The 13,794-nt window shown below is 34.3% G+C and overlaps 1 protein-coding gene across 1 annotated transcript; it reads right to left on the bottom strand.

Annotated features, from left to right (window-relative positions):
- Positions 1–5,397: 5,397 nt before the first annotated feature.
- On the bottom strand, positions 5,398–13,581 carry LOC145585361 (pyridoxine/pyridoxamine 5'-phosphate oxidase 1, chloroplastic-like). Its single transcript, XM_081642070.1, has 14 exons — positions 13,420–13,581; positions 13,126–13,296; positions 12,990–13,028; positions 11,443–11,610; positions 11,249–11,354; positions 10,593–10,759; positions 10,247–10,489; positions 9,701–9,789; positions 9,558–9,608; positions 9,374–9,464; positions 8,517–8,621; positions 8,359–8,429; positions 7,911–8,006; positions 5,398–5,724 (listed from the first exon to the last, which is right to left on the bottom strand). The coding sequence occupies exons 1-14, from the start codon at positions 13,579–13,581 to the stop codon at positions 5,658–5,660; spliced, it is 1,626 nt and encodes a 541-aa protein (XP_081498196.1). The 3' UTR covers positions 5,398–5,657.
- Between the last annotated feature and the right edge of the window lie 213 nt (positions 13,582–13,794).

Here is a 13,794-nt window from a genome sequence, read left to right as displayed (position 1 = left end):
TTTTTTTTTTTTTTTTTTTTTGTGTTTATCTTTTCGTCGTTCTGCCCTTCAATCAAAGAATATCCAAATTCTTAAAAAAAAAAAAAAAATCTTGAAATTTAAAAAGACCTAACAACAGGCATCATTTTCTAAGTATGACCGTCCTATGGTCGCTATGGATATTGGATAGGTGGTAGATTGTAACTACTACGTATTATTTTTAATTTTTAATTTTTTGGTATGTAGTACAACGGTTGCATTGTGAAAAAACATACTTTCTCCGTTTATATTTAGTTGCAACACACTCTTTCGGCACGCATTTTAAGGAACATATTAGACTAGGTAAACGGATAAATTAATTTACAAAATTTTACCACCTATAAGAAAAAGGGGATAAGTTGCTATGGTTTAAATTTCATAGCTTAATTTATTCGTTTACCTAGTTTAATCACCTCCTCGAAAAGCATGATAAAAAGTATGTTATAAATATAAAAAAACAGATGAAGTATATTACATGAGTTTTTAAGAGTTCAAAATGAGGATGCATAACAATGAAGAGAAAAGTGTGGTCGGTGAAAGAGAGCGTAGTGTCAAAGAAATGAGAAAGAAATCTAAAGAACGAAGGTTTCCTCATTTTTGTTCATGCTCTTAAGTAGTCTTATGAGTTTGACTCGTTTAAATTGAAGTTTCTCGTTCTATTTCCTTAATCCACTAATTTTACAACATAACCGCCTTCACAACTCAAATACCTAGGGCATGAAGTTAAGCCTTAATATGCCCCCTATTGATTGCCTTAGACAACTAAAAGATCGATATTAGTGTTTTGCAAGGATATACATACATAGTATAGGCATGTAGAGGTTGAGCTAGGCCTTAAGGTTCTTTTGGCATATAATGCACAACTTGAGTTGATTTTAACATGCGACAATTTTTTTTTCAAAAAAAAGGGTGTTAGCTTTTGCTTTGATTAAATCTTTGGAATGTCAATGATGGAATGAATATCTATTATTTTTATATGGAGTATATCATCACGAACTTGTATTGGAATATATCTTGTTTAGAGATCATTAACTCTTTAATTCTTCTTTATGGTCTACATTGATACCGTAAAATGTGCATACTGCATCTATAAACGTCATCAAAGTCGTTTTCACAAATATACAATAAAGGTATTCTATAGTTTGTACAACGTATATAGTCTTACCTTTGGCTAAATCGCTATCAACTTTGCTTTATTTTCATGGATCATATATCTTATTCAATATTCATATTCAATCACATTTTTTTTCCTAATTTTTTCATTAATTAATATTGGTGTCAAATGAGGTTGAATAGCTAAAAAACAATGAGGTGCAAGCATCTTGTTGTTCTTGCTAGCATTGTCGGGAGAAGGAACATAAAATTATTGTCACCATCCTATTCCTAGAAAGTGGCATTATACATATAAGATGCTTCGATCGTACCTTTTTGTCCTATTCATTTTGCACAAATTTTAAATTTCATCTTTCCCATTCATTCCCCCAGGGAAGGAGGTCTAAAGTTTACAACCAAAGAAGATAAAGTTTGAGAGATAAAAAGAGTTCCCTAATAACTATGAGTAGAGTAGATATCCAGACCAAGTTACTATTGAAGTTGCACGATTCATTTAGTTGTGAGATTCTAATGATTTAGAGAAAGGGTATTATAGTAACTTCGATTTTTAAGACTCACAAATTATCTACTCGCATTTCTTACTCCATATGTAAGTGTTTCAAAGGAAAATAGAAAGTTATTCTCATATTTTATTATCCGTACTTTAAGATAATTTAAAATAATGTGTTTCATATTGAGCATTTGTAAAAATTATGAGATATTTAGTACCCTTTTAGGTTAATAGACTAGATACTAAAAATATACAAGTATATATTGTACTATGCTAAATAGAAGTAAATACATGATTAGTGATGAGCTTACAAAAATCATCTATGAAAAATCCCAAGCATTTTGCACAAGCAGATTCTTCCTTACATCAAATTTATTTCTATGAGAGGTGAAGTTTATTTCCAACAAGATAAAACACGAACTTTGCAAAAATTATGTTATGGCAAATGTATCCCCATAAGACTTTCTATGCGTGTGTATCACGTACTCGCGCCCTATGCGTATCATACTATCATTAATGTGGTACGATGATATCCAAATACACAATAGACACATTTTGCGTTATGGTGTTGTGTTATTACCATTGTTTGTATTTATGCACTCTCTTTATGTTGAGATCATCATTGAAATTAAGTAGTGGTTAAACTAAAGCTAAAAAGAACAAGAATAACTTTTTTTTTTTTTTACAAGTACAAAGAAATACTTCGTATATGTTTTATTTGCATATTATTCAACTGTGGGGTCAGCTTCAAATTAATTTCACAAATCACAATAACTTTAGGATGACCTATTAAGTGACTAGGGTTTCTAGTCAATCATTATAATTAACATGGATTTATCATTCCATGTTTACATTTTGTGGCTCCAAACTAGGGAGCCTAAAGAAACCTCCCTACACAAATCGGTTTAAGCAACGTTGAAATAATGAAAGCCTAGAAACTACTCGTACGATTTTGTATAGTCTTATGATTAAGCTTGTTCTAGATTCGATCATGAGGCTTCAATATGAATTTTTTTAAAATTGAACTATATGAGGATAAACTCACGCAAGAAATGTAACACATTCCCTTACACTTCTTTCGGCCTTTTTTTTTTAGCTATTGGTAAAATGCATGTTTATGTTCTAAAAAAGTTACAAGTAATAGATAAAGAAATGTTATTTATACCCATTTAATAATTTATTAACAAGAAATTCTTGCAATTTATATGAGATAGGAGTACAAATATGTGGTCAATTTTTTTTTTAATTTTTTTTTTCTTTTCTTAGTAGCAATTAGTGTAATGTCATGATTATTGTTGTAAGTAATTTACCCATTCTATTCAAACAAAGGCTACAAAGTCAACATTTGCTCATATATTAACATATTTTGTAAGCTTCGGACACAAATTACGAGATCCTCATCTTAAAGGAATCGCTAAACCTATAGGTGGAAGAATACAGAAACAAGATATGACAAATATAAGACCAACAATTACAAACCAATGTGCAACTTTATAAGTTACGCAATATTTTAACAAAAGACGGTGAATGATGTTGTATGTCAAAAATCATGGTATCTAGGCTAGATCTACAATCCAAAGGAATAAATTGCGTTGATCAAGTTAAGCCCCCTTAATCCATATTAGTCAATTTCCAACTCTATTCTAATCCCCTTCTACAAAGCTGCCGCCTCTACAACAAGAGAGAATAATTCCCCAACTAAAAAAGTCCAAGCTTTGATGAAAATTACTGTATCAACATAGAACTAGCATAATTGTGTCCTTGCCAACCCTAATTTGTAGGCAGTTCACCGTAGTAAATACGGTAAATTAATAAAAGAAGAGACAAAAGTAACTGACTAAATTCTCAAGCTTCCAAAAAGCTACACCGAAATTAGGTTAAACAATCTTGTTCCTACACCATGAAAAGCCTAAATGTTTATTAACTCGTCGACTTTTAAACAATCCAACAGTGCTGAAATCTTCACGCCATAACGGACAAGAATCGGCTACATGAATCAAAAGTTTATCTCTAAACGACGTACTTATCATATCAAATCGACAATTGACACAACAGAAAACTTACACAACACACATTAGATTAGAGTTGAATACCACAAATCAATCATCTTCATATTTATTCTACTGTTATCCAACTAATTATTGAGTAGAAAGAAAACAACCAACCCTCTGCCAAAAAAATTAAAGTAAGAAATGGCCCCTCTCACTGAAAAGGCTGAAGACGAGGGTAAGGTTGTAGGTTGTTCGCCAAAATTCTTGGTCAAAAGATCAAAAGAGAGGCTGGAAAAATCAAGGAAAACTTTCATTCATTCACATGCTTATATCTTCTTTTGTGGAGCCCTAAAGTTTGGTCAAGTTCGATCAATCGAACTCGCCTTTTTCTGGGTTCAGTGTTTCAAGCCTATCTATAACGGTATAACTATAAGCAAACATCCACAACATTAACCTCCATGATCACCCCACATTCATGTGCCTCTACAGAGTATCATGGAATTTTGAAAAGTAAGCACGCTGTCTCTCTTTCGCTCCCTTTGAAAGGAGGCAATAGAGCGTACACGGGTGTGAGATAAGTTACTGATATACGAAGTATAATCACAAAGGTATGGCTCACTTGAATAATGTTCTAATGTATGTGAATGTCAACGGAGTTTACTTGGTAACTTCCCTAAAAGACCGCTAAGAAATGGGCAAAGAAGATCAATCTCACAAACACTTAATGTTATTAAGGGCCAATAGGTATAGACATAGTATTGGTGCCTGACTGAAGAGGGAGCAAGGAAGAAAAACAACGGAGATTAGATGATTTTGCCCATCTCGTAAAAGTTAACAAGACTATACAAACCCCCACCCCTACCCCAGAAAAAGGGTCTAATAAAATCTAAGTTTATTAAATTACGAAAGTTTGTCATCACAAGAGTGATAAACAAAAGCAAAAAAATATCGCCTTCTACAGTAGTTCAAAAGATCGGAAAGAAATTACTAGCAGCAAATCTGCACCCTGATTATGACGAAATTAATGCATAGCATAATTACAATTATTGAATATTAATCATGGTAATCAAATAACAAAAGCCGCAAATTAATCATAACATTTACAACAAAATAGTTAACAAGCTACCAATTAAAGTGGTTCATTAGCATAGCCGCAATAATTATTTCTTTCTATAGAGAACAAAGCTTTTTTATATTAGTGCTAGCAAGCATGCAGAAAGTAGAGATGTGTATTAATTACAAGACTAATAATGATAATAGTGCATAAAAGAGGGAGGAAACTTTTGAAAACAGGAATCTAAGAAATGCTTACAGTTAGAAGTTACCACAGGAGAAAGTTGCAAAAGAAAATGACAACACCAGCAGAAAAGATGAGAAATCATATTCTTTGATATAACAAGTCAAATTCAGAAGATATAATATAAAGCTTTCAGCTGAGTTCAACCACAAAAGCATTCAAATAGCTATCAAAACTTTATAAGGAAAAAATGCAGTTAAAGATCCACTTAAAACCATACATCAACTGTACTGGCCGATACGCCCAGTACAGTAGCGATTAATGGGAATGAAAGCTAATCATTTTAGAGAATTATCCAATAAGCTTGAAATTTTAGTGGTTAATACCAATTAATGAATCATTTTACTTTCTATAGTTCATTTCATGTATAGTTTGCTATAATTAGCCTGGATTTTTACATCTGACAAGATAGTTAGCTAATGCCTAATATGTGGTAATTTCGTACAATAATAGTTAGAATGTTAGGTAAAGATCAAAAGGTGATAGTATTGATAAGACAAATATATTTATTGCATTTCAACAGTAATCAAGACCAATAAGCTCTACATGATTATGCTTGTTTATAACTAACTCAAAGGAATTAATTAAAGCAAATCAGAAAATACAAGATGTCCCGACATCACAATGCATCTAACTAGAACAAGAAGCTCAACTGAAACTGCCAAAGTGATAAAATTTCCTTAACGAATGGAGGATGACATATTGGACATACTATGTATTCTCACAATGCTGACGTAGCAAGAACTAATCATGGAGCCAAACGATCAATTTTCCACCCACACTTTCCATCAACCTCCACCGGAGAATATAGCAGCCTAACCAAAAGAAAAATTCGGGTCAGACTTTAAGCAAGGCATAAACCAGAAATATATTTTCTATTCTAAAAAAAAAAAAAAAAAAAACAGTATCGGATCCAGGAGAAAAGAGTGGAAATAATATCAATATCCACAACAGTATGAAACTGAATTTTCACTATTTTGAAAAGTAGAGCTTTATTCAAAGAATATAACAAAGATGACGACTTCTGCAGCTGCAGAACAAGAACATAGAAGAGCAAATGATGAGTTACTAGTATTGAAACAAGCCAGGAATATTCCTATGTCTGGTTATATTTGAGGGAAACTTCCAACGAAATGAGTAGTATGAAGCTTTTTATTACACTTGGTAGTGAGTGACTAGTGAGTAACCCACTGGCCTCAGTAACATTCTAAACAGCAGTAAAGGTGGCAGAAGGAAACATGGACAAAGAGCATAAACACCAATAATGCTCCCCTATGGTTGAAATACAAGAGGACAAAATTTTCAACCTCAAGGTTGCGAAAAGAGGCCTAGCAAAATGAGCTCCATAATATTTTTTTGGAATAAAACTTGCATAAATTTGTTTATACATAGAGCAAGTCTAATTCACGCTAATAGCTCAATTAGTAGCACTTATTAATTTCAAATGTTCTTCAGCACATCCCTCTGTTGATCATAATTCCTTTTCCGAGCCTAGGCGTTTTGCTAATATTATCAATAGCAAAATTCTGCGTAGAAAATACTCGTCAAAACTAAAGTTTACATTATTTTCTTCTTTACAGGTAGTTCTATTGACAATAGACAAAGCAACGAGATATAATGACATTAAAATGGCAAGAACTTTTGTGTAGATTCGACTTCCTTGTGCCATATTATAGAGCGTGCCTCTCGTATTTAGAAGGTCCATAAGTTACTTGAAAAAAAATACCACAAGAAAAAATTCAACTTTGTTAACTTTTACTACTAAACCAATAATTCTATAGAAACTCTCGACCAGGGGCAAGATAAGGCCCAGAAGAGGGTCAGAAGTATATAGCCTTACCCCAACAATTATAGGAATGTAGACTTTGCTAAGGAAGGGGAAAGGCAGGAACCAACCAACCAAACAAAGTTCTAATCCCATAAGTGGGATCGGCTACATGAACCAAAAGTGATTATTCCGTATAGTCATCCACAAAAATCTTCCTCCTACATCCCTTACGATCAAATATCTCATCTCATGAAAATCAATATGCTTCATATCCTTCCTAATCCAACCAAGTACCACTCCAAGGGGAAGGGAAGGAAGGAGAAATTATAGGAGGCAGGTTTTCAAATAGAGGAATTTCTGGAAGGGAGATGAAGGGATCCATATTCCATTGTTGGGATGAAATTAAGTTGGGTTAAGGAAATGAAAGGATCTCTTTTCTTCTTTGCAAATTTGAAAGGCTAAAAAGAGCCCCATAGTAATAAGCACTAACAGCCTCACTGCTCAATCTTATCAGGTATATATACAAGTATATCACACTCGTTCCTCTGTATATGTGGCTGGATAAATCAATATCAGATGACTTGTACCTAACTCCTTAATAATCCAATAGCGTGCCAGCCTTCTTCAAAACAATATCATTCCATATAAGAAAAAGTTGGTAGGTATGGCAAGTCAAATAGTAGACTCTTGCAAATTTATACCAGTTAAGTCGTAAAACCATTAGGGTCCATAACAATTACCTGAGCTAAGTTCTAAACTTAATACAAACCTATTATCCCTCTGCTTTTCCTACACACATCCTTCTCATATAATTGTAATTCTGCAAAAGCTTTCCCTCCCTTTCCCTAGCCCAAGAATGGTTATCCAAACAAAGAACAATGGATCACTTCCTTCTCACTTTTCTCCATCTTCTATGTCCTTAAGTAATCAAATATATTAAGACAATATAGTGGGTTCTTGCCTTCGTATGGACTAAAGGAACCAGGCAGTTGTTAAAATAAAGCAAGCATAAGCCCTATGTGTGCAAGCATGTCTGCACGCGCCCATTGAGGAAAAGAGAAACATGGCCAGGAAGTGAGCAAAATTGAGGCAAATAATTATAAAACAAAATAGTTAATAGCTATTCAAAGCCCATAAAACTAGCTACCTCGGAGAAAAAGATAAATTTTAGTTTTGCATCAGTTAGCACTATGTGACCTTTAAAAAAATACAGCAGAACTGACAATGTCTTACCTGTCATGCAAGCGAGAAGTTTGCCCCTGCCAAAACTCAAAAACTTCTGGTTTTAGACGGTATCCTCCCCAGTATTTTGGTTTAGGAATCAATTTCCTGCATAGAGAGGGAAGCAAATAGAAGAAATGCGTGAGTAAACACAAAAGGAATTCTCGGAAAGAATATTTGATACCAAAAAAAAAAAAAAGGTTGTTTAAAAAACATAATATTAGACTAGCTCCTATGCGTACTAGTCGCGTTTTAAGATACAGACCCAGAAATAGAAGGAAACAATTCAAACTAAGTTAGGACAAGGATAAACGCATTTGAAATTTCATAATTGATTTCTTGTTCATAGCAGTCAAATTCAAGAAAACATAACCTGACAGTAAGGGACACTAACTAATTTAGGACAAAAAATTAGCTTAATGCCTGAAATTACTACTAAAAGGAACTTTCAACTACTAACCCATCTGAATATATTGCCTCCAGTTCATTGTACTTCTCTTGGAGATATTGTCGCCTTGGAACGATGCTACTCTGAACAGCAGATAGCAAATTAATATATTACATTAATATTGAATCATTCCTTATCAGACAAGAGAATGATGAATACACAAACCGAACCTGCTTGCTAACAATTGCTCCTATTTGACTCCCTCGAGGGCGGCTATGAAAATATTGTTCAGATTCGGCATCAGAAACCTTTTCCACAGGTCCTTCTACTCTTACCTAGAATACAAAGTGAAGTTAGGTTTGGAATTATACAAAGAGTTTACTAAGAAGGCATATCACAGTTACATGACACTCAATATATCAGGCGAAGTTACATTGCCCAAACTGTTAAATCTGCCTCACCTTGCCTCCAAATAATATATCAAAACATAACAGTGAACATAAACTCCCTTCACTATTTAGAAATTAGAACACCTCATCAACACACTATCTAGTCCCCTCCTCTCATCCTTCACCCTAATATAAAAACAGGAATCTGCCGCAGTGGTACAGGAAAGAAGTTCAAACATGCAGAATCCAAGAAAACTGAATAGAAAAGCAACTTCACATACACTTGACTGTGAAAACTGAAAAGTACAGACAAACAATTAAGCTGCTTCATTAAGGATGCAAGTTTTGGGATATGTGAAACTAGTACTTAAATTATGATGGTCTGTAGAATTAGAAGTGATATCCACCTTCTCATCCTTCCAGTGAAATAGCAGAAGCAAAATCCAGAGCAACAAGAACACAAAACCAAGGACCTAAGACAGATTCTAAACAAAATGTATAAAACACCTTTATTGCACTTGCACCCCCCCCCCCCCCCTCTCTTTTTTAACAGTAACAAATCTGAGGTATATCCTTAACAAATCCATCTAAACTGAACAAAATTAATAGAAATTGCCAACTCAGTTCCTTTGTCATTAAACGCAGAGTCACTGACCCTGGCCAGTGGCCACTCATAATGAAAATACTAAAACACGCACCGTACGGTTAAGGCCATCCCAGTAAAACAGAAGTGCGGCATGTGGATTCTCAGATAATTCCCTTGCTTTTCGGCTTTCATAATTCGTGAACCTGTAGTAGGAAATCACAGAAATAGGTGTGAATAGGCATAACCCACATTAGGATCCATTTATTCGAGGGTGGGTGGTGAAGAGGGAGACTAACCAGAGAAAGCCATTTTTATCAACTCCTTTCAGAAGAACCATCCGCGATGAGCTGCAGCAGAAGAGACAATTAATTGCATGCATTCAGAAGATACTAGGGCTTTCAAACAGGGCACATAAAATCACTAGAGCAGCATAACTCACGGCTTTCCATCCTTTGCAGCAGTTGATAAGGCCATGGCATTTGGCTCCTTCAACCCAGCAGCAATTGCATCATTGAACCATTTGCTGAACTACAAGATGGATTTATTACTCAAACAAAATTAGAATATAGGTTAGAGAGATGCACAAAAGACAAAAAAAATGCTGACAAAGAAAAGGGTGAGGATAAAATAATGCTGAGGCATAGGATCATAAAGGCAAGCCTTGGAAAACCGAATAATAAGGAAAAGGATGTGCACTAAGGATTTGAACTATTATGATAGAGCTAGGATAGAAAGCAAACTGCTAAAGCAACACATTACATGATCATGATGGATAATGACACTTAAGATATCCTAATTACTTTAAGAACATATTGCAGCAAGAGAACAAGGAACCACTAGTGATATCTTGTTTAAGAAGAATTAGTAAGTTATGCCACTTTTATAACAAGAAAAGAGCATAACCAATAAATAAAAGACTGACTAACAAGATATTAAATACACAGCTTGCTAAAAGCACTATTTCTTTGTCATAATTGAACTTTACCTGATCAAAAGGGTCAGCCTCGACCTCCTCCTCTAGTAGGGCTGGAGATATATAATTCTCTCTTAAAGACGAAATGTCTACTTGAAGAGGTTTTCCAATACGTACACACATTGAAGTGCCTGGATATGGCGGAAGATGAAGCTTATATTTTTCTAGAATAGCTGGAGGTACAAATCTTCCACCCACAAAGTGGTGTGGACCACCAAATTTCTTGGCACATAGCTTTGGTGCAGTTAATGAGACCTACAGGAGACAAAAGACATCACTCTTAACACTCAGGCACTAAAACGTACTTGAAAGATCGATTTTTTTCCACAAGACCAAAGAGGGTTCAACCAGAGCGGACCAGCAAGTCAGGTTTGATGCCTTCACCAGTGACATCCCCTTCTTCAACATGCCACCCAGATGGGATATCCACTGACACAATGACAGTTGGCTTCAGACCAGTGTGATGCTGATTCTGGCAGGATACCAGCCTCTGGATGAGAGCGTCAAAAGGTGGTCTTGGGGTGCCTAAAAAATCGAGAAACACTCAACATAAAAAAAAAAAAAAAAAGAAAAAAAGTTTAACTTCATTGATCTTTAAAAAAAAATAGTTTAACTTCATTGATCTTCTCATTATAGCAACTGCTGCACCCAAAGATTTATTACTAATGGAGCTCGCTCATTGGATAAGAACATTAAAGCCCCAAATATGTATGAAATTGTTTAATCAACACAGAACTATGATGTCCTGTTAACACAAAAGTCATAACTAACATTTTACAAACTAAGGCTCAACTTCTAAATTTCTTCATTCATAATTAGTGATAAAACATTTTCAAAAATAACTTTGACAGAATATTTTAGGATTGATTGAAGATTCAAAACAGCATATTATGACTACATAAACAAGAGGGTCTTGCAAGAGTCACAATCAAAGTACGAAAATTGTATCCAGTCTTCCAGTGATTGCAATCAAATTATAAACCAGCAGTTAGTATTGAAAAATATATTAATTACCATGAAAAGAGAACCCAAACATAGCATCGATGATAATGTCAAAGTTATCAGACAAGTCCAAAGGCAGATCTTCAGCCGTCAAGAAAGGGACGGACAATGATTCAAGCTACAAAAAAAAAATGTCACGTAAGCATCACTCATAGAAGGAATTTTAGCTGTATAGAGGCACCCAACAATCACCATCACCCATCTACCTGAGTCACCAAGCCACTGTATAGAGGCTTAGGAGTGCGTTTTGGGTAGCAGATGACAGGCTTATATCCAAAGTGATATAGATGTCGAGCGGCCACAAGTCCATCACCACCATTATTACCAGGGCCACAGATAGCAAGGACACGATTATACTCAGAGGCCTTGAAAACCTGTCATAATGACAAGTAACATTGTGTCATCAACTCTTATTTGTTATCAGATCATAATTTCCCCTCAACATCCAGCATAATAATAAAATGAAGAAAGGAATTGACATGATAATATCACATATAAAAAAGCATGAAATGTGGGTGAACTCTTCTGCTGGCTTAAAAAAAAAAAAAAAAAAAAAAAAAAAAAAAAAAAAAAAAAAAAAAAAAAACCTCTAATCTAAAACCTTAATATGAGTCTCAATCTCAAAAAACAAGCACGTACAGTCTTACACTATCTATAGCATCTATTACACATATTCATAGCTGCAAAATCAACAAATTTATCCCACCTAATCATAATTATGACTCTGTTAGGCATGTCAGTAAAACTAGTGTTAGAACTCTTGCAGCGGAAATGTGGCTTCTACTAGATAATATGAAACCGATACCTCACAAAGATAAATAATATTTTGGGATAGACAAATAACCACTATGAAGGAAATAATAAATACGAAGTATGAGAAAATAAACTTCTTAATGCTAATAAACTTTGACGTGAAATAAAATGATTGAATTCAATTCTACATCTACCTCAATACATTTTATAGTAACTTATAAGCTAAATAAAGAAAAGACAATTAACGGAACATGTTGGAAACAACCTATAATATTTTTCTCATTCCCTTCTCCTATGTCTTCTCTTCTCCTTTCACTTTATTTAACCCTTCTTAAATTAGACATAAGTAATTTAGTAATTAATTATATCCACACATATTCCCACACCTAGCTTCTAGGCGATAAATGATTTTCATCTAATAACCAAAAATCTCATATTCCGCCACATCAACTGAGCAACTACCAACAATTCAAAATATTCTAGTTTAAGTTGATGATGAATCAAACAAAATAGAGTATGAGCACAAGACGAGATACTCTACAGGATGTGCAATCTGTAACCCTTGGACCTTGGTCCTCACTAGCCCCGTCATGACTCATTCGATCTAGAAGTATATCATAGAATCATAGTTTTATAAACGTCTATTATGTTTGCTCTCATGAGTCCTGTTAAATGAAAAATATAGCCCATTTGTGAGGGTTCAAAGCACTGCCTACTTAATATTATCCTCTACATTGCAGAAATTAGTGAATACCGAATACAAAAGAAGGCAGCTTAATTACGGACATAGAAATGAAAGATGCACCGTGTAAACCTTAGGCTCTGGGTTTCAACTTTCAATCAAATATATAAGGTTCCTTAACATTAACATACACTTATATTCCAGTAACAGACTTACTCGTGTCTCTCCGAAAACCAAACAAAGGCATCATATGATCCAAATATTCATCAAGATTATGAATTGACAATGAAACATCAAAATCGTGTTCAGTAATCTTACCTCGGCAATAGCACAAGCAACACTCAAACCAGCCAATTCCTGTAACAATTAACACAAATAAACAGTTAGAATTCATCAACATTCATCATCAAAATTTCAAATTCAAAATCAATTACAAAAATTAAATCAAATGTACCATAAGCTGATCAACACTGAACCCCAAGGGACCCATTAAATCTTCATCAATCCCCGCTGCTTCTTGCTGCGATAAATACGAAATCGATTCCATTTCTTTACTGGTGCTTATACTTAAACAACGTAATTGAGTTCTCGAACCCCAATTTCTCGAACTCCAATTTTTCAAACCCTAATTTGAAAAATTACAGAAAATGCAGATATTTGATGAGTTAGAATCAAATTTGACATACTAGAAAAAAAAAAAAAAAAAGAAAGAGAAAAGATAAATAAATAAAGGAAGAAATTAGCTTACCAAGTGATGAGAAGGAGTAGAAAGAAAAGTGAAGAGAGAGAAAGATGAAGGTTTAAGGAGAAAATGGTGGGAAGGGAAGATGGCGGGTTTAAAAATCAGAGATGATTGGTTTGGAACAAGACATGACATTGCTTTTGTTTTGCGAAGAAACGCCCTTCTCATTTTCTGTTTTATTTTTGTGTAGAAAAATCTAGTGATACTCCTTGTATAGTTGGATACAAAGTTGTGCCTTAATTGCAAGGCTGATCTAGGCCTGTTTTTTTGAGCTTCTGGGCAGAGCAGAGCAGATTTCAGGATAGCAGAGCAGAGCCGAGCCGAGCAGAGCAGAGCCGAGCCGAGCAGAGCAGATTTCAACATTATTATTAATACTATTAT

Source organism: Chenopodium album, chromosome 16 (genome assembly GCF_948465745.1).
Source record: "Chenopodium album chromosome 16, dcCheAlbu1.1, whole genome shotgun sequence".
In the NCBI taxonomy this organism is placed as follows: Eukaryota; Viridiplantae; Streptophyta; class Magnoliopsida; order Caryophyllales; family Amaranthaceae; genus Chenopodium; species Chenopodium album.
The sequence above is the reverse complement of the archived record's forward strand: the minus strand, read 5'-3'. Positions and strand labels throughout refer to the sequence as shown.